Below are 21,619 nucleotides of genomic sequence, written 5' to 3'. Positions count from 1 at the left end.
ATATGTTTTGAGTACTTGAAAATATATCTACCAGGGTATTCTCTTTCCTGAGATCACTTAGTCAGTCTGACATTTTTAAAAAGATGAACAAAATTGGGCACCATCTAATATTGAGGACTGACAACTCAGGATAGCAACATCATTGTTACCTACGATGTATAGCCCATGAATTCCTTGCGTCCATTAGAGATAAGGACATGTTTTAGCAACAGTTAGTTCATGCTTATTTATGCTGTATTCACTGCTGTCCTACCTTCATGCGTCTCACACAAACACTTAACTCTCTCTGTGTAATCTTAAAGAATTTCTACCTTCCGCTACAGAATTTCACTTGGTTGGATTTGACTCACAGTTTTGACCTATGTTTGGACTATTTATTGTATCATTTTTCAAAGTGTCTGTTTTACCCACAGTTGTATTAGCTGAAAATTCATAAATGTGAATCCCCATTCTCAAGTACTCAAAGGTATTATATAGATTCCATAATGGGACATAGTCCCATTAAGGGTTGTATTGGCCAATGAAGAGCTGACGAACCAGACTTTGTTCTTTGTAGTTTCTTCTCCCAGAGACTATATGAAGTACAAACCAACAAGCTTAGCACTTAACATCTTTACAAAATGCCAGGGTGATAATGAACTTGCAGTTTTCATGGGGACTCTGTGTAAACATCCTTGCCGCTTACTGCCATGAATAAGCGGATGATGTTGGAAATGGAGAAGACAGAACCACCCTTGAACAAGGCTATGAGGTCACCATTCTGTGTGCTTTTTACTCAGAAGACCTATCTCGGTGTTAATGAGTTATATGGCCTTAGGCAATTCAGTTTTCTTTTCTGAGCCTCGATTGTCTCAATTTGACTTTCCCCTCAAATAGCCACCATCCTTCCCACTTTGTTCTTCTGCCTCTCACAGGGTTGCTGTGTATGCCTTCCTCACAAGGTCTCACTTTGCACTAGCAACGACATTTAAAAAAATAGATAGAGGAAACTTTTCCTCTCTCAACTAACTATCTCTCCTAAAGTCTATCTTACCAGCTCTTACTTAAACCCTTACACATGACTAGAACTAAGTATCCAAACCTAGTTATATGATGTGATTCCTATCTCATACCCCATCCCACTCAGGCATAGTCTTCATCCCAGACACACTCAGCTACTTACAATCCCGTAAATGATTGTGTTTCTTCCTGCTGCCCTGATTCAAGCTATTCTGCCTATTTGGGTTATCCAGATCCTCCTCCTATACCCAACTTAAACCAATCCATTATTCAAAATTCATCTCAACCATCATGCCTTCTAGCAGGTCCCTGTGGTGAATTCAGATCCCCTTATCTGTACATTCTGGGGTTCTCAATGCATGCTCTATCTAGGCATCCATCAATTGCTTACAGATGACTTATCTTTTCCTCCACCCCAACTGTATGCTTCTGGAAGCCCAGGATTTTTTACTACCACTTTCTAGGCTACCTCATGGAAAATAAGTGCATGCTTGTTGAATCATTGACTAAGTCAAACACCAAGTGAATCAATGAGCCAGTCATACCACAGGCAGTTACCCGTTTTTTTGCCAAAAAGGCCCAGTCAGGCAAGCTGGAGCCCACAGCACAATATCCTAAATGGACTCAGGCTCTTGGATACAGCCTCAAAGCAAGAATCTGTCAGAGATGCTCCTCATGGGACGACTCAGGCCGTCGACTAGACTCTCCACCCTCTTTCTAAAACCCTTCCCAAAGAAGCTTAGATCAAATGGAAGAAAGGCTAGGAAATCTCATCTCTACTTAACACTCACCAACTCACAACCAAGGAGGAGCCACACCCACAAATGTGCTGTCCTTGGTCCCTGGAACACAAGAAGTCAGGGAAGCCGCCTGGAAAGCCATCAACTGGAAAAATCCATCCCTGCCCAGCCCTTCGCCAGGCCTCTCCCCCACTGAGATTGCTCATTGCTTGAAGTCTACAACTTACCACTTGTTTATGTTCCTAACCCCAAGTTCAAGGGCATCTGCAATTTAATTTGAGCCATCAGTAGAAGAGGCGGCTCTCTGCTGGAGTCGGAAGAACATAAACAAACTTCCAGGCTGAACTCTGCTTGTCATTTCCTGCCCACTCTCACTCTGGTCCTGTAAATACCTCCAAGAATACCTCTAGCAGGTCCAGATGGTGGTGACTTGTTCCTAAGCCAGGGAGCTGTTGCTCAGAATGGATGGGGAAAGTGTTTGGGATGGCTGGGTAAAGACACTGTGAGAGGAAAGAGCTATTAAAAAAGATGGGAGAGTGAGGAAGTCAAAAGAGGCTTGGAAGGGGCCTAGAGAAAGACAGATAAATTCTTCAGGCCCCAGAAGATGTGAGAAGGGCTGAGACTGCTCTGAATGACGGAGGAGGAATGTGTTAGCCATTTTGTCAAGAGTTGTGTTCCAATGGAATGATCATCTGGATCTCAACCATCGCTCACTAAAAGCTTAAAGAAACTAGACAGCTGAGCAAGTGTGACCTAAGAATCACTGTCATAGAGCCTGTTTCCGTCCTTCTCACCTAAGGCGTCTTTGCCTACATGGAAATACCTAGACTCCATCCTGTTCATGACTGGGGACTCTGAGGATACACAGCCCATACTGAGTGAAGGAAGCTCAACTTGCATACTATATGTATTAGTCATGGTTCTGTAGAGTCACAGAACTTATGGAATGTCTCTATATAATAAGGGACTTTATTGTAATGACTTACAGTGTGCAGTCCAACTAACCCAACAATGGGCACCTGTGAATGGGAAATCCAAAAATCTAGTATTTGCTCAGTCCCACGAGGCTAGTTATTTTACTTGATCTTCTATCTGTAATAAGCTGGAATCCTGAAGAAATAGGTTCCAACAGATGTGCTAGCAGTAAGTGCAAGCAGGCCAAGAGGAGTGAGTCTTCCTTCTTCCACTGTCCTTATGTAGGTGTGCCCCCAGCAGAAGGTGTGGCCCCGATTAAAGGTGCATACCACCATGCCTGGATTTGGAACTTGCTTTGTCCCAAAGATATGTATGCCTCAGTCTCCTGGGAGTAAAGGCATGTTCTATCTTGAACTCAGAGATATGCTTGCCTCAGTCTCCTGGAAGTGAAGGCATGTTCTATCTTGCCTGGGCCTAAGCTTTTCATGGCCACTTTGCCTCAAGATCTCCATGTCAAATTCAGGTCAGAAGCCTTTGTGGATCACAGGTATGCCTTCCAATTCTGGATTGTCGTTCATTCCAGATGTGGTCAGGTTGACAACCAAGAATAGCTATCACACCGTTCATCTTCATTGCTCACTGGTACTTCTGAAGCACACTGGGGATCACTTTCACACTTCATAGATAGCTTGCTTCAAATCATATTCATCACCCACTATCCACCTATAGATCACCACCATTGGTTATTGTCACTGGATATAGAGAAAATAAGAGCCCTTATTACTGTAAAGAGTTATATCCCAAAGGAACAAGGCAGTGAGGTCCTTCCATTCAGTCCTCTTACACTAATGTGCACATGCAGACATGCGGACACACACACACACACACACACCACTCCAACCTAGATATACTCTGGATATCTACTCTGGATACTCCTAGTATACTCTGGATACTCAAAGTCCCTGGGAGCAGCAATCCCCAGCCTGGGCCTCTCACCCTTCCCAACGAGTCAGCTGGCCTTCATGCTAGGTCCCTGACATACAGCTGCCACCCACACTCGAGGCCAGCAGCCCTGAAATGCTATGCAGAGTTTTCCATTTGTCCAGAGCTTCTTAAGTACCTCTGATATACACCATGTGTCCTCACAGGAAAACACACACTCATCAACTCTACATAACACTCCAGATGTGACCAAAACTACAGGGACTGAAGAAAAACAGAAATGGGGGTACCCAGGAATAGTAGTAGGTTAAGGAATTCAAGAACCTGTGAGTGTCTTGTAGATGGGGTGAGCCTAATGAATAAACTCCAGAACTGAGCTCCAATCTCCTGTGCCCTGATCCCTAGATTTAACTGGCCTCGATGTGAGACCATGGGCTCTGTCCCCTAGTTGGTTCCAGGACTGAGACTCTCTTTGCAAGACCATCAGAAATTAGCTCTAGAAAGATTCCTGTAAATTTCCTTTTCTGCCCTTGATTTTTAGATGACAAGAATCTAATTTAACTTGTCTGAAGAGTCACTCCATATTGATACCAGTATCTATTAAATCTAAATAGATTCTAGGGCACTGGTGAAAGATTACCTATCTGGAAGTATCCTCAGACAAGACATGACATCCCCATCTCTTTGCTGTCTCAGGAGGGTTTGTGGAAGGGGGTGTATTGAAATAGAGTTTCACTATGTAGCCTAGAGTAGCATCAAAATCAATAATCCTTGAGTCTCTATCTCAGAAACGCAACAGGATTAGAGTCATATACCACCACACATGGTAACACCTTAGCTGTCAGATTTTAGTTCTTTGACAAGATGAGGAATTAGATCTGGATGACTTACAGTAATGCTCTCAGACCCTGGATTTTAAGTTCCCATATCCATGGCTGCATCACCTTAAGCAACCAGAACTGTTCTGTTTTGTTCGAGAGCCCTGCATAGTCATAGCTGAATGTCCCTGCATTCATTCACACACTGTGCCCCCACCAGTCACTTAGAGCCTCTTTCTGGTATTATTTCTGCATCTCACCAGCACATATGTCCTCCCTGAAAATAGAGCAAAGCAGATAGATTGGGCAACCTGGTGTCATAATGCCTGTGACTTAGGATGCCTTGCCTTCTCTGAGCTACTCTTATATTCATCTTTGAAATGGGACAAGGTCCCAAAGTTGCCATGAAGGTTCAGTTTGAGTGTGCCCACAAAGGTGAAGTGGAACTGACCCCAAGGGCTTTAGGGTACAGGGTATGTTAGCGACGGTTGATAGACAATACCACTTACACAGCCACCGGTGATAAACAGCATTGGATCACAACTGAGGGAGGCAGTGGGCTAATCAGAATGCCCAGAAGTGTGCCAGCCTCAGTCATGGCATGAGATGGCTCCCCAATCCTCTCTGAAGGAGAGAGGACATTTAGAGAAGACTCTCCTCTCCTTAGACCCTGTATCCCACTGAGAATTCTGTTAGATCCATGTTCCATCCCAGTGTCTCACAGAGGAAAATTCCAGATCTCTTAAAGTAAAAACCAAGTCAGTGATGTCTAAAACACCCTCACATGTGAATTTACACAAGTCAAACTCAACAAGGATGGACCTGATTCCTTATGGTCCCAAATCTTCAGCCAGCCCGCAGGATGCTCAACAACCTGGCCCCTCTTTGCCTCTCCAGTCAGCTGCCTCATGACTTCCCTGTAGGGTCAGTCAGCTTCCAGGCTTCCTCCACCTTGTACATGGTGGTGACACCAAGCTTAGTAGTTCAAATCCTGCCTCTACTACCTACAGGCTGCATTGGTGTAGAGCACTTACTAACCTCACACGCTTCAATTTCCTCGTCTTAAAAAGAAAAAAAAGAAACAAAAAAGCTAATGGCATCCTTCCCAGTGAATGGCAAAGGTTTAGGACAAAGCCTGCTATATCATAAATCTCATGAAATGTAGTTATTGTCATTGCTCTCATCTTTATCTGGCTCGGCTATGCCTTCATTGAATCTTAGTTTAAAGATCACTTCCCCGGGAAGGCCAACTCCCAGTAGATTAGACTGTTCTATGTCTGTAGAACTGAACATCTCTCTCCTCCTGTGAAGTAGCCAGCACCACACTCACTCTTTAACTGTTCTCAGTGAGGTCAGAAGCTCCACGAGCTCAAGTAGGATCAGCTTTCCTGGGATAGTCCAGGTTAGCACATGTTTGCTCAGTGTGATGAACTGAACTGGTGTTCAGTTAATCTCAATTCCTCTGAGGTCCATGCTTAGCCATGTGATTTGCCTTATCCAGTGGGAAGTTAGCTATGTGATGATTATCAGCATACATGTCTCAAGATGCTGCATTTCTCCCTGGCTGTCCTCAGACCTTTGTGATTCTCTACAAGAGGAACATTACCAAGTAGTTGCTGGACTCAGCAAAGCATGCAAATCTATCAAGAATTACACACAATCTGAAGCCTGGGGTGAAGGCTCACTGCCTCTCATTCTGAACAGAGACGCGTGAGCAAATAATAAATCATTGACTGTTGTAGGCTTGCTAATGCTGGGATACTGCATTAGAGGCTGCTTTCATGTGACAATAGCTGCCTGAACCACTTAGTGTCATTATGCAGAGAATTTACTTTCACAAACATGTACCCCAGATTAGAAGACAATTGCTCTAATCACTTGAGGCAGGTCTTCAAATCTGGAGTATGTTGTCCATCACTTAAGCTCACCCTATAAAACACTGCCTGACACAGAGATGGCACTCAATAAAGATACTGCATTTCATTGAACTGAATGATATGTTCTCCTAAATATCTTTGCTGTAGCACTGGCTCTTCATTCGACCTGGGTGGTGAGAGGTCAGAGTGTGGTGTCTGACCTTCTGTTCTTTCACTGTGGTCTCATAGTGGTGCTGCTGGTATTTCTATCTGGTTTCTGGATTACCAGAGGACTTGACTTATTCACTTAATAAGTCAAATCCTCAGAGACAGGCTACTTCATCCAAATGGACCATGGTATCCCAGAATGGGACAAAAGTGATAAGCAGGAGTGATAGACAGTGTATCCCACTGAGGATAGAGCAAATACAGAAGGGGTCCCATCTACAGCACGAGGACACAACAGCATGAGACATGGGTCGAAACATTCAGAAAGTACAGTATCTCAAGCCAGGCAAAGAACATCCTTTGTCTATGGATGATCCGTGTCTCTCATGAGCAGTTTGCCTTCCTGGCCTAGAGTTGAAGGCTGGCTGCATAGATTATCAACCCAAGAGATTGCCACCATTTTGTTAAAGTGTTAGCAGCTAGAGACTGTACTGTTTTGCCTCCCATTCTCCAAATTTAAATGCTAAGTGAACAGAACAAAACTCTGCCCTCTTCCTGCCCTCCAACTCCCCTTGACTACATCCAGTCAAATAGAGATCTCATGAATGAAACAGTGAAGACAACCACGTTTCTCCAGAGGGTTTCTCCAGGCTCTTCTCCAGGCTAAGTGACTCAAGCTGAGTTCCACAGCCCTTTCTAATCGGTGCCATTGATGTGCCAGCAGCAGACAGCAGATCTCTGGCAGTCATCCAACTGTCAACATCTTCGAATACCTTTAGATAATCTCAAGAAGTTACTAGGGGACAGCAGTTTTCTAGGCAAGAGACATGAAGGCTTTTTTTTCTTATACACTATTTGTTTTTGGGGGTCTATGACTTCCAGACTCACAAGATTCTGTGGTTTTCCCATTTCTAAAACAGAGGCAAGTGTCTGTGCAGAAAGCCTGGGCGTGCCGGACTAATTAAATTTAGCTATCTTGTGGTTGTTGTTGTAACGTGTGTTCTGCCTATGTTATTCAATGTGTTAAGATGGTTTCTGTTGATGTTGGTTACATACCCATGTGGTGTGGGTGGAGAACTTCACTCCGGGGAATATCATTAGCAGAAGTGGGGATGCTCAGGGGTTCCAGAGACACTTGGCAAAACAGTGGCTCCCGGGATCAAACAGTTGGGCCGTGCCCATGGTAACGCATCTTGATGCCAGTCCCCTCATTTCTCCTAGGGCAAAATCAGTCCCACAGATCTACCTGAGTTCCCTGACTCCCACAGACAGAATTGCCTTTGCCTTCTCGTGGCCCAGGAGCTTTCAGGGATGGTGATGCAACTCTTAGGAAGAGAGATACCTGCATGCCTAGGAACACCAGCCCAAGATTCCCCACAAGAGAGAGGAAAGGAAAGAAGGAACCTCCAAAGGCCTTATTATCCTTACCTAGAGGCTAAGAAGACAATGAACTCTGAAACCTGACAGAAATTCTCTGCATTGCCACTGTCCCAGATTCCAGAGGCACTACTTGAAAACATCTCTCTGTTATCTGTTGTCACAGTCCTTCTGTGAGATCCAGCCCTCTTTTTCAGTACTGTCTTCAGTTTCTCCTCTAACCCTTTCTCCCAGCCCCTATGATTTCACCTGGGTCCTTCTGTCTGAGCTGTTGTTGAGTCTTTTTTTTTCCCAATACCCAAGTTATCTGTGTTAGCCCCCAAACTGCAAATCTTCCCAATGATGTATTTTTCTCTTCTTCATATTTTCATCTAATACCTAAAACTCACCTATATGACTTCTCTGATCAGCCCTTCCAAGGGCAGTTCCTAGGCCCTCCAAAACCTGCAATCACCTTGCCCCAGCCATGCTTGTTTGGTGTGATTTATAGTTCTGGGACCTGTATCAGAAGAACTTGTTTCTCATTATCAAATTTCAAAATCCCCATCTCCCCTTGTCTTGGATTCAATGCTCAGTCTGATGTGCATGGACTCTTACCTTGTTAATAGGCATTGGGCTATTTTAAGAAGCTTCTTTGATAGATTGTTTGTTTTGACACAACCATCCCAAAGCATGAAGGGTAAGACACAGTTCTTTGCAGAAAAGGTACCCTCATTACATCTCACTTTGAGTCCTCTGGGTATCATGTTACTTTGACTGAAAAAGCAAAGTCATTTCCACCAAGTAGAGACACCACACACACACACACCTTGCAGGATCCAGGCTCCCTAAGAGACTATGGATGCATCTTAAGTTTGTTCCCAGTGCTGACTTGACTTGGGGGTATGACTGCTGAAGCTTCAACTAAGACAACACAGCAGATTTGATGAGAAGATTTGGAAGAAAAGCCACTCTGTTGGCCAAAGATGGAATTGACAGCTGACAGCCTGACCTCACAGAGGCCGTCAGATTAAAAGATGGTAAAACATAGGCATGAACAAAAATCAAAAGCATGGCCCCTGAGGCGGCCCATTATCCTTGCAGAGCTCCAAGGGAATGCATGCAAAGACAACCCCTGTGGAAGCAGAACTGGATGATAGTCAACAAGCTGTGTTTGTAAGTAGATCACACCATGGATTTTCTGGGAGATTGACAGTTGAAGGGATGGACATGAGGTCTCAAGGGACCCAATTAGCCTAATATCAGCTGGGCAATGTGCTGTAGCACATCCCACCACTCCGGACAATGGAAAGAACAAATATCCAGAGTCGCACAGATCTGGATCGAGCTTTCTCTATAGCTTTGGGAAGCGCTTATCTTACCAAGTTCATTACACTCATCACAAAATGGAGGCAGAAATGCACACTGGGCAAAGCTGCTATGAGGCTCAGAAGATACATGTGTTAAGTGCATATAAAAAGCAGTATAAAATTCTGCTACTTCAGGGAGTGCTGTGACCTCTCCTCGGGGAACAGAGAAGCTCTGTTTAAACATGTGTGGAGCCCTCATCACTGCATTTGTTCAATGTCTCAGCTAAACCCCTCATGATCATACCATAGGGGCAGGGCAGGTACTACTATGATCTATCACAGCTGAGGGATGAGACTGGAGAGAGAGTGGGTTACCCAAATATTACACCAGTTGGAGGAAAGCGTGAGTCAAAGAGTACCTTTTCATTCTTTACCCAGTGCTTCCAGACTGAAGAACATCCAGAGGCTGAACTTTCAGAGTCTGATGAGACCATGGAAGCAGGCCACTCTTTCCATCTTTAACCTTACAAATACCAGCCTCACTCCTTTGCCCTTATTCTGCCTAGAGTAGGGAGTTCTTAAGTCTGCACCTATAGATGCTTCTCCAAGTCTTTTGCCTTGGTTCTTTGTCTTCTGTGAAATACTTGCAGCCTGGTAGGTTTTTTTGGGGGGTGCACTGGCCTAGGTTAGACATGTGACATGATTAGTCACCCAGTAAAGTGACCATAACTTGGTTTCTAAATTGTTTTCTGAGAATGTCAAGAGTCTTTGGTGCTTCAAAACAAAGAGTTCAGGTCACCTCCAGCAGTCTTTGCTCACACCCCTGGGCTCATCACATGACTCCCCTGGGAGTCAGTTCTCCTGCCATGATATTTTCCATATGCTATCTTTATGCAGCCTCCCAGCTTCTCTTTCTACATTTGTTTCCAGCCCTCTGTCCCTTATATTTCCCAGAAAAGCCCAGAAGCCATCTATAAGCCTGGAGATTTCCCTTTGAACTTGGGTTCCTTGGGAGTACAGCCACACTTAATTAGTACCCATGGCCACTGAGAATGTTTGACAGTGCACAGCATGTGTGTCGGCTTTGCCACACCACGGGAACAGTGTATAAGGCTCTGTCTGTCTCTGAGATTCCCTGGTCCCTGAGTCCTGAGGGTAAGCATCATGCTGGGGCTCTTAAAAGAGCCAGTGGCCTGTGTAGAGATGTAGAAAGGTCTCAGGGTGATTGTTATTAGTTTTGGGGTTAGTTTTTTTTAATGGAGGAAATAAAGCTTAGGTTCATGAAAACTGTTCAAAGGACTGTGGCCATTTTCAAATACATAAAGAGGTGACCTACATAGAAAGAGTATGTTAGCTTTCTGTCACAGTGGCAAAATATGTGAAAGAGTCAACTTAAGAAGAAGAAAGGTTTATTTTGGTGTGTGGTTTCTAAGGTTTCAGTCTGTGGCTGGTTGGCTCTACCATCCTAGGTTCTGTACTAGTACTGTACATCATTAAAGGAATGCATGGCAAAGAGAACTGTACACTCATGGCAGCTGAGAATCAAAGGAACATAAAGGGACTAGGATCCAAATGTCCTTCCTCTTCAAGATCATGGTTTTTGGGGGTGAGCAACCCATTCTCTCTCAGAGCAATGACATGATGGCCCAAAACTAGTTACTAAGTCATTCTTAAATCCACTCTTAAATCCAGATAATACCAGATAGTCACTCTTAAATGTTTCACCTCCTTCTGATAGAACTATGACTTAGGATAAATAAACTGCATTTTGCATTATGAAATGGACATGAGCCTTTGGGAAATAGGAATAGGATACTACTGTGTGGAACGACATTGCAAAGGCCTATGCTGCTATTGGAAATCGATAGGACTGGTGGGGGAAACATGTTCCTTCCTCCAAGGATGGAGCTAGGTTACAGGAAGAGTAAAGTTTGGAGGGAATATTGGGACTTCGGCCCCTTTCTGACTCTGTCTCTCCGTTGCCACAAGTGAACAGGCCTCCTCTGCCACATGTTGTCCCCATGATATGTTTACATAAGCCCCAAGTAAGTCCAACAGTACCAAACAACCATGGACAGAACGTTCTGAAACTGTGAGCCAAAATAAACTTTTCCAATTTTTAAGTTGACCACCCCAGGCATTGTGTTACAGTTATGGAAAGCTGAGTAACAAGAGGGTATTCTGATTCTGTACAGGAAGCAGAACCAGAACTGGAAGAGGGGACTCTGCAGAATTCTCTTTCCATGACTTTCCAGTGCCTTGAAACCTCCAGTAGAGTAACAAACTGCCCTCAAGTGAGGTCGTCCCTATTAGAAAGAGAAGAAAAAGAAGCCACCTTCACTGCCCTCACTATGCATCTCCAGATACCACTGCAAACAGGGCTCTTCATCCCTTCCATGATCACTAAAATGTCTGACCTCTAAGCTTTGCCCCACCTAGAGGTCATGACGTCATGATTTGACCAGGGATTCCATTGCACATGAAGACCAAGGAGGCACAAAAATACTTGGCCCTATTATTTTCTCGATAATACCAGTTAGTTCCTCTGAAAAATAAAGCAAGACTTGAATTCCAAAGACAAGTTGCTGCTGATCTAGATATCTCCTTTTCCACCTACCTATGAAATTCTGGGTCAAATGGGAAATGTAAGTAGCCTGTTCATACCTTACAGCCCAACATCTGTACCACATGGCTGATGCTACCAGAAGGGTCGAAGCTTGGTCCAAAACAGGAGCTATCATCTATGCAAGGCTACTGTGAAGCAAAGAACTCTGTCCTTACAAGTCTTGGACTGAGGCCTCACACAGGCTGTGAACATTGTACCTCAACTCCTGTGTCTGTTGGTCAGCCACCAGACCAGCAGAAGCCTTCCCTCTGGAAGAATACAAACTGGAACCAGCTTGTGCTCCATGGAGAAAGGGAGAAAAAGCAAACTGCCATTGAGACTTTTTATGATTGAATTTAGCCAGCATCCTGATCTACCAGACAGACTAAAGTGTATGACATGGTCCTTCTGGCCCTTCTTGATTGTGTTACTGTGCCCACCAGCTGCCTGCTTTTTCCTGCTTCCTCCTCTCTCACACTCTCAATGGTAGAATGTCTATGTAATTTTCTCCAGAATCATGAAGTACAATGTGTTTCTAGGTGCAAGATGTTTCTCAGTTAAATACAATCCTCCAGTGCCAAGACCCATACTAAGACCATGGTACTTGTTGCCACCATGCTTAGTCTTCTCTGGAACCAGCATTCCCTTCCTCCCAAGCCCAGGCTGCCTGCTCACTCACAGAGCTGAGCAAGGAAGGGAGAAGACACAGGCAGATACAGATGAGGTCCCTAAGTCAATCATGTGAGCTGCCCATCCCCAGTCAAGGTTGTAATGGATCTGTCTTTGTATCAGTGTGACTTCCGGCAATAATTTCAAGCTAAACATTGAGTGCTTGTATAGGGCAGTGTGGGCTGGCAGTTAGGATACAGACTCTAACACTAGTCCTTTAGAAATCAACGATTCTGATCCAGTGCCCACCTCTTCCAGGAAGTCTTCCCGTACTCTGCAGGATCACTTATCCTCTTCCATACTGCCCCGGACTATTAAGTATGTTTGCTATTACAGTCTTGATCCGCCCCACTGCACTTGCTCATCCATCTCCCTATGTAATGGCCAGATCCTGAAAGCCACAGCCTTTACTTTAATTGTTATATCTTCCCGTAAAGCTGAGCAAAGAGACTTGTTCATTCTAAGCATCAGTGAATGTGTATTGCATTAAGATGAATGGCCTTTCTGAAACCCAGGTATGATTTGAGGAGAAGGCACCAGGACTCAGGAAATAATTAATCACAACTCAATCAACAATTTTTCTGTTTTTTTTTTTTCTCCCCTGAACCAGCTGTGGACCTTCCCAAACCTGACCAGGAAACTTCCTGAAAAAGGATGTGGCCGATTCTGTCACCCTCCTGGAAGGAATTTGATGATGATCATGATGATGATGATGATGATGATGATGATGATGATGATGATGGTGGTGGTGGTGGTGGTGGTGGTGGTGGTGGTGGTGATGGGGGGTGGAATGTGCCACAGTACACACATGAAGGTCAGAAATACTTTTTGTAAAGCTCAGTTCTCTCTTTCTACCTTTATGTGAACTCCAGGAACAGAACTTGGTTGCTAGGCTTGCACAGTCTCATTACCTGTTGATCCATCCTCCCAGCTCCTCCCAGCTCCTCTGAATAGGTTACGTTTTAGAGAGGAAAGCAGCTACAGAGGATAGACTGGATCACACAGTCTGCTGCGGGAAGCCCCTCAGAATAGAAGAAGAAGGTTCCTGTGAGCCCAGGGTTCCGCCAGGTCTATGATTTAAAACGTATGGAGCTAGGTAGCAATTAGGAAATATGACTACCCAGTCTCTAGATGCTGTTTCTCCATAGACATCACGTTGAGATCATTGTAGAAATTATTTCATATCTCAATGCTTCGATCCTGACTCTGATTTTAGCTGCAGGAAACCTCGCCCATGAGGAGGTTGTCCCTGAAGATAGGAAAGAGTAGGGGCTGTGTCTACCTCAGATTTCATAAGAGACACAGCTGTTGGTCAGAGTGAATCCCAGCCTTATACCAGCCCCTCAATGAACAACCCCTCCAAAATCAACACGTTATAATCTCTTGAGCCTAGCATTTCCAGAACCTTCTCTACCTTGTGTTGTCAAACTAGGTAATGGCAGATACACACACACACACACACACACACACACACACACACACACACATGATATCAGTTTCAGCAAGTACAGTTAAGAGCAGATTCAATTCAGAAGCTATTTAAAGGTTTGCCTGAGACTTATCAAAATCTCAAGATGAAGAAAATCTGCTATGTGCACACATCAGTACTTCTGCAAAGATAAGTCTTGGCTCTGGCTCAGATCTATTCAAATGTAAAAGGCTGCAGGTCTCCCAAGAACCCTAGAAAACGAAGGTCATCTTGTCTCCATCCTAACTGATTGCATCCTGAAGCAGAGCAGTGAGGGCAGAAGCCCGTTCTTCTGTCTGGGAAGATCCTCTTCTGCCCCCTAAGGGAGCTCAAGCGCCATGTGCTCCGCCTCAGACCTCGCTCCTCTATATCCTTGGTCATGGATGGTTTCTGCTAAGGCACAATAGCTACCGATTAGACATTCCCAGAGAGATCATCTGGGTTGGATTGTACCCATGCACCTGAGTCCCTGCCAGGCTACTCCCTAGAAAACATTGCAAGAAAATTCATGCAAGTGTGCACATTCATGCATGGCCTTCAGACCCCAAGGATTCCAGAACAAATGTAGGATCCAGGGTAGAGAGCCCTGCTGGGCTGGAGAAATCATCCATGGTCTCACAGTGCAGCCTGCTGGGCACCAGTGATGTACAATTCATGGAGGCAGGGGTGAGGGGTATTGGTATCAGAATGGACATGTTGTCTCTCCTTTTTGATACTCAATTTCCCTGAAAGGACCCCCCTCAAAACCTCAGAAATAGACTTCAAGGCCTATAATGGTAAACAATAACCAGTTTTGACTCTTTCAACACACAGCACAAGTGTAACAGAATGTACCAACCCAGTGTGTAACTTTTCATCCATCTTTCAAGCTACACATGAGTGAAGCTTCTTTATGAGGTACAAAGAGGCAGCACACCACACATTAGTAAATAACAACCACACGAAACGTGAGTGTGAAACCCATGATGGCTCAGAGAAGGGGGTCACAAGCTTAGTCTCTGCCAAGTAGTTCTTTTCCAGTGGTGGCAGAGAAGATGAAGTATAAGAAACAGAAGAGAGGTACCTTTAAGATTAGCAAATGGGAAGACTGGGCTTGGAGGTACACACCTACAATCCCTTGTACTTGAGAGGCAGAGGCAAGCAGACCTTTGAGTTCAAGACCAGTCTGGTCTACAAAGAGAGTTCCAGGACAGCCAGGGCTACATAGAACAACCAGAAGAGAAGGAGAAAGGGAGGAGGGAGGGGGAGGAAGAGGAAGGGCGCAGGGATAACAGAAGTCCTCAGCTTCTGTGGTTGAAAAGAGGCAGCAGAGGACTCTAGCAATCAGACGAATTAAGACAAGGTCATTTGAGAAGAGTATGGAGCCGAGGGTTCATCGTGGAACTCACTGAGGGGAAAGGGCTGTTTCCAGCACGTTCTACCTTAGTTTTCTCTTTATGAGCTCTCTGGGTAATTTCCTATGGCCCCTTGAGAACCTGGCCCTTCCCTCTCCCTGACACATTCCCTGGTGGAAACCCTTCTCTTTCCAGCATTTTTCTAAGATGTGAAAAATCTCAGGCCACTAGACAACTGCCCGCCCACTACCCACACACACACTACCAAGTGTTTATCTGACCTTCTCGGGGTCTCCAGGCTCAGCCTTCCTTTCCAAGCAAAGCTGCCTGGCCTATGGACAGTCTCCAGCTCTGCTCCAGTTCCCAGAGTCCAAGCTAGACAGAGCTGAGCTCTCCAAATCTGCCAGCCCAGAAACAGGGATCTGGCCCAAAGGCAGTTTATCCCCTGCAGATGAGGGTCTTTGGTAGGCAGACCTCAGGCACTGTGGAGTCATTTCCCACATAACAGGCAAATCACCTGAGGTCTCTGGGGGGACACAGGGCCTTCTGGGAGGGAGAATTTTGTTTTTTACTCATAGTTTTAAAAACAAACCGGTAGTTAGACAAAATAGGCGACAGGACAGAGGTGGGTGGCCACTTGAGATGCCAAGAGAAAGAGATCAAAGCCTACTCCAAATGGAGGAAGCAGACTCCGCGTGGCCCCGGGGACAGTCTAGGTGGCCCATGCTATGCAGAGGCAGCCAGGAAACAGAGCTGCTGGGTGATGAGCCTTAGTCACAGACACAGCAACCCTTGCTCCCAGGCCCAAGCACTTCAGTTAGAGGATTTCAGCTGAAAGGAACACCTGCTTCTCCCAGTTCCTTGGGCAGGTTCATACATCACAGCGCAAGGAGGTGAACCTACCCAAACTCTGCTGCATCACCCCCACCCCCACCCCATACTGCAGTCTTTGCCTCAGACTGGAATTCATCCCATAGACTCAATCCTATGGCGGATGCCCCTTTCCCAAACCAGGGCAGTGAGCCAGGAACGTGCAATGTGTTTGCAGCCTTGCTAATTAGATCATTAAAACTACCGCAGGGACTGCTATGGTAGGGCGGCCATTATGTTGGTCTGTAGCCTGCACCCTTCTAACTTTTCCAAATGATTGCCTTCTACCAAGTTGGCGCATAGACTCCCGCACTTTAGCCCCTCTGAAATGAAAGTCAAGGAATTAAAAAATGACTAGTAGTATTTGTGCATACCTCTGGCCCAGAACCTCCCAACTTTCCAATGCCTGCTGCCCTGCTACTCTATCCAGGAGGAAGCCTGATGCTGTACACCAAGATTCTAGACCCTAGAAATCTAGAATGCAGGCTCTTTAACCACTTTAATCTTGTCAGAACTGCTGCACTCTAGTCAGTTCTTTAAAGGAACATTCAGAAATTTCCAGGGTGCCTAAAGAAAACGAGATCCCAGGACCCAGGCTTCCTGTAAGTTAGAAAGGCTATAGAGAAGCATTAGTCTCTACCAAGCCCATCAAATTATCCTTTGTATGAGTTGCCACATCTTTCCTTTCCCCGCACTTGCAGCAGTGTGTCCATTTGGGTACCACCCAAGGTTCTATGCTGTCCGGGCCCTTCCCTCAAAAAGGAACAAGGAAGACAGTTATCTTTTATTCCTAAAGAACTGGCAGGGAAATTGAGACCATGATGTCCGTTCAATGAGCAAAGCCTTAGCATATCACCCTGTGTCATCTCCTTCCCCTTCCATCCCCCTGCATCCCCTGCATTACTTCCTCAACCGTAAGACACAGAGCAAGGGCACACAACCTAGGAAGAACAGGCTCCTCTACTTAAACAGCAGACTGCCAGGGACCAAGAGGGTTGACAGTGTATTGGTTAAGATTTGCATCTTAAGCACTCTCCCAAAAGTGCGCGTGCGCATGTGCACACACACACACACACACACACACACACACACACACATACACACACTCACCTGATGAGGTCAATGGGTTGAAATTTGTAAAACACTCCATAGCGTGCCCATTCCTGATACAGCAGCTAAGCAAGAAAAATAAAACAGCAGATTAGCAGTGAGACAGGCAACTTTTCTTATTTTGTCCAATGTAAAGTCAACATGTTGCCCATAAAGCCCAGCTCCTAGAAGTCTCGTGATGCCCATGTAAGTTTATCCAAAGGCAGAAGGCTACAGGACCTTCCTTCTCCTTCCCTAAATGATAGAGATCACCAACGCACATCTAGAAACGCCCGGGTACCTGACAGGCATCACCTCTATTTCTTGTCTTGTCTGGTGCAGCACACAAGCCCTGACACTCACTGTTCACCCATTTAACAAGTATTCACTGAACGGCTCCTATATTCCAGGCACTGTTCCAGGTGCTGCAATGAAATACATTAAAATCACTGTTGCCATGGTGCTTGGACCTGATGTGGGCAGACAACTATAAATATATAAGATTAATACATGCCATTAAAAAAAATCAAGATAGGGATGACATGAGGTGGGGTGGGACATTGTTTTAGATAAGATGGACAGAGTGACTCTTCCAGGAGGAAACATCTGAGCTCAGACCAGAGAAAAATGGGGAGAACACACATACTCTCTGCGCAGAAGCCCTGGGGTGAGTTTCCATAGAGTAAGGTAGGATAGCAGAGGAGGCTGGGTGATCTAGATGACAGAGTAAACACAGGGAGGATCATAGGAAGTGACTGTTGCCGAAGGTACTGCATGTGGTACTAGAAGTTATCGTGATAACTCTGGATTTTGAAAGAAGCTCCTGAGAGACTTGCTGCTGAGGGGATTGCACAAGGTTCATCCTGATTGTTACATGGAGAGAAGACTGGGCGAAGGGGAAATGGGAAGCTATTGTTGGAATGGTCCAGGGAAGAGATGGTGGCTATACTCATAGGGCAGTGAGAGACATTTGATGTTGCTTATTGATTCACGACTAAATTAGATGAAGTTGGCCTGGGGACTTGAAGAACTGATGTCTTTACTGAAATTGGAGGACAGTGGAAAGAACAGGGTTAGAGAGGCAGAACCAAGGGTTTACTTTAGGATGTGTTTATTTGAGATGTTTCTGGCCATCCACATGGTTGTTGAATCGTCAGCCAGGTATAAAAATCTGAGTGCAAAGGATGGTTGGGCTGGAGGAGCAAAATTGCTAGTTACCAGAGAAGAGGTGTTCCACCAAGTCATCACATCCCCAAAGAATGAATAACAAGTACAGAACTGGACACGCTCAGTATTAAAGGACCAAGAGACGGTGAAGAAACAGCCAGCAAAGAGGCAAGGAAGAAGAATGAGGTGTACAGCTAAAAGAAGTCTAAAGTCTCCAGAAGAAATGGGCAAGCTGAGTAAAAGGAGACTAGAAAAGAGGCCATTGGAGTCTACGACTTGGAGGTCACTAGTTATCTTCATAAGAGAGGTCTCCAGCTAGAAGGAGGAGCCATATCAGAGTGAACACATACAAAAGGTTTAGGGAGGAAACCGTACACCAAACACCGCCAGCCATCACACTATCACATGGTGCGGAGCAACTCGGGGCAAAAGCCAGCCACGCCCCCTAACAGCTCAGTTTCAAATTCCTGGCTATCTATCAATCAGTCATCTGTCAATAAATCTGGAAATTTGGTAATGGACTAACATTAGACTTCACGCAGACAGCCATGCTGGCCAGATACAGGTGTTTGATCAGATAATGTGTCTAGAATGACCTGACAAAGCTATCGCTGATTTGTTGTGATTTTTATGCTCTTTACATATCAGGCAGAATCCCCGAGTAATTCTTCCATGGAGGACCTATACTCAGGAGTCCTAGCCTGTGAAACACCCGCCTGACAGCAAGCCCTCCCCTCTCACCTACGATCCTTTAAAGACCTGCTACTAAAGCTGAAATCAGAACCAGCATTCCTACTTAAAGGCTACAGAATTTTATTGGCATAACATCTCCCAGACACTGTAAAATATAACCAGATACCATGCAGGCCGATGAAACAAGGTATTCACCAGCAGTTACTGTTTGCAAAAGGGGAAACTCAGATATGAAGGGGCCTTCAATGATATGTGAAAGCTGAGGAAGAGGTCTAAACTTCCAAGTTCTGACTCTGCTCATTGCACAGGGGCAAGCTCCAGCTTTACTCCTTGCTATTGTGAATGCATTTACTCCTCTCCATATCTTTGGCACATCTACTGCCCTGAGCTCCCAAGGGAAAATCTGAGCTCCCAGCACCTTGTCGTTATAGAGATACCACTTACATCCCCGAAGGAGGCTAGCTTGCGTCAGAAGGCAAGATGAATTGAGCTCCCTTGAGGATAATTGGACTACCACTGCCCATCTTGTAGGCCCTGGCCTTCAGGGAAAACGCCTACCTAAGTCATATGTCCAGCTCAAACCTGAGCCTGAGGATAGATTTTTGTTACTTGTGCCACAGGGGAAAAACTAAAAATGTTCCACAAAGCCAGTATGGCCCCAGTGGGCTTAAGACCACACAGACAGGCCATATCAGAAAGTCCAGTGCTGATGGGATTCTGGTCCTGTCATCAGACATTTCCAAAGTCTCCTACTCAAGGTAGCATCCTCCACTCACAGAAGGCCATACCATAGCTAGAGCCAAGCGAGCTGCCTGAACTTGGTAGAGAGGGTAGGACAGATACTCATCTGCCGCATGAACCCTGGCTACCCACGTCGACGTCAGTCTCCTGCGTGGGAGACAGGAAAGGAGGAGACGGTTGCTACTGATCCCCTCCCCCAAGAATTTCATTCACAGACAGAGAAATGAATCATGACAAATTGCAAGTTCCATGATTCCCAAGGGAGATATGCCCTGTAGTCTCAGCCCCATGCCCGTGAGCATGCTGTTAGCAAAAGGCAGGTAGACATTCACGGTGAGCTGTATCGGTTTCTTTAAGCATACAGAGCCTAGAACCTTTTGATGTTTTAATAAATATATTAAATATCTCACTTAATGCTACGCCATATTCTCTCTCCAGCAATTAGCTAAACCTGCACATAAACCAGAGAGAGGTTGCCCCTCCTTAGTAGTGGATGGGACCTTCTGCCATGTTCTCAGACGACATTCAGTCACATGTGTCTGACTCTCTGTGAGTTAGGAAAGCTCATAAACAGCACATTCAGCTCCCCCCGCCCAAGGGGTTTCATGTCTGACAGTGAGCCTCTGATGTAACTGTTTCATAAGATTATAAAAGACTCAGGTGTGACAACCCTTTGTAACGTTCCAGAAGGGTCCACCCTGAGCTGCATAGTTCTCAGTGAGTAGTTAAACCCGCCCAAGATGGCCAGAAAGCTGCCAACTCCAGATACCTCAGACGTAATTGTGGGATGGGATGCAGCCAGAGTAGACAAAGTAGACAGAGTAGCTTCCATTCACAGATGCTCAGCAGTCTATAGGAACATCTGGCAACTATCTAGGCCAGATAGTTCTCCTCCTATGGTATCATGTAAGTTGTATAGCGTGACAGCTAATCTTCAAGTGGGTATCCCACATGAAAGTGCCACCCTGGTGTAAAGACACTCTCAAATGCAGAAGTGGCTCCCTTCACTCTCTTGAGTGACCTATCCACTATCCACTACAGAAGAGGCCCTACTTGAAAAGGCAGAGTAACCAGAACCAACAGTTTCCGAAACACTGAAGAAAATCACAATCCAGTGTTGTACTGATAGTCCTCTCCCCTACAAAGGTGAGGGGCCACGGGGGAGCCAGGCAGCCCTCAGAAGATGGTGGCAGCCACTCCTCCTGGGTCCTCTGGGAAAGGAGGAAGCCCTGACAAATGTGAAAAGGAGCAAGTGGCTAGAAGCCAGCGGGATCTGTGCGCTCCCTGTTCCTGCTGCTCTGGCTTTTAGGAAGGCAGGAAACCCCTGTACTCTAGAGGCAAGAAATCTCCTCTTAATTATCCTCCTTGAAGAGAGAGAGAGACTGCCAGCCCCTACCTGGGGCTGAGTCACCACATCTGCAAATCTGCACCAGGCAAGCTGGAGAGGGAGGAGCTCGGAACTCCCCAGGGCCTCTGGGGTCCCCTGCAGTCAGCCTGACAGGAGCTGAGCCCTGGGGAGATCCTGGGAACCTGCGTGAATTACAAGGAAAGTGTGAGGGATGTATTTAGGGCAGGGTGGCCATCTTGGGATACAGTTTCAAGCCATCCTCAAAGGCCCTCAGAGAAGCCACCCCACCCCAAGACTCTGTGCCCTCCAGCAGCCAAGCTTCTTTGCAAGAACACAGTTTCTTAAACAGTGGGTCGTGACCCTATGTGGAGCGGCTTAACTAAATGTGGGGTCATGAAAAAACGTGGCAAAGGGGAAAGTCTCACAACAGAACTCAAATGCGTGATGGACGTGAGGCGTTTCTGGAGGCACACACTTGAGTCGCCTGGAGCCACTTCACTGCAGCCTTGATTCTAAACAATGCACGTGCTT

At 45.7% G+C, this 21,619-nt stretch overlaps 1 protein-coding gene across 5 annotated transcripts in view; it reads right to left on the bottom strand.

Moving 5' to 3' along the window:
* Ano2 (anoctamin 2) overlaps positions 1–21,619 on the bottom strand; it is a 328,395-nt gene that overhangs the window by 202,063 nt on the left and 104,713 nt on the right. For all 5 annotated transcript variants that reach the window (XM_031383474.1, XM_031383476.1, XM_031383473.1 and 2 more), the window contains one exon: positions 17,161–17,225. In XM_031383474.1, the coding sequence (XP_031239334.1) occupies positions 17,161–17,225 (65 nt within the window). The remainder of the gene's footprint in view (positions 1–17,160; positions 17,226–21,619) is intronic.

The sequence above is a fragment of the Mastomys coucha genome, unplaced genomic scaffold, assembly GCF_008632895.1.
Source record: "Mastomys coucha isolate ucsf_1 unplaced genomic scaffold, UCSF_Mcou_1 pScaffold20, whole genome shotgun sequence".
In the NCBI taxonomy this organism is placed as follows: Eukaryota; Metazoa; Chordata; class Mammalia; order Rodentia; family Muridae; genus Mastomys; species Mastomys coucha.
Note: the sequence above shows the minus strand (reverse complement) of the source record. Positions and strands in the feature narration are given on the sequence as shown.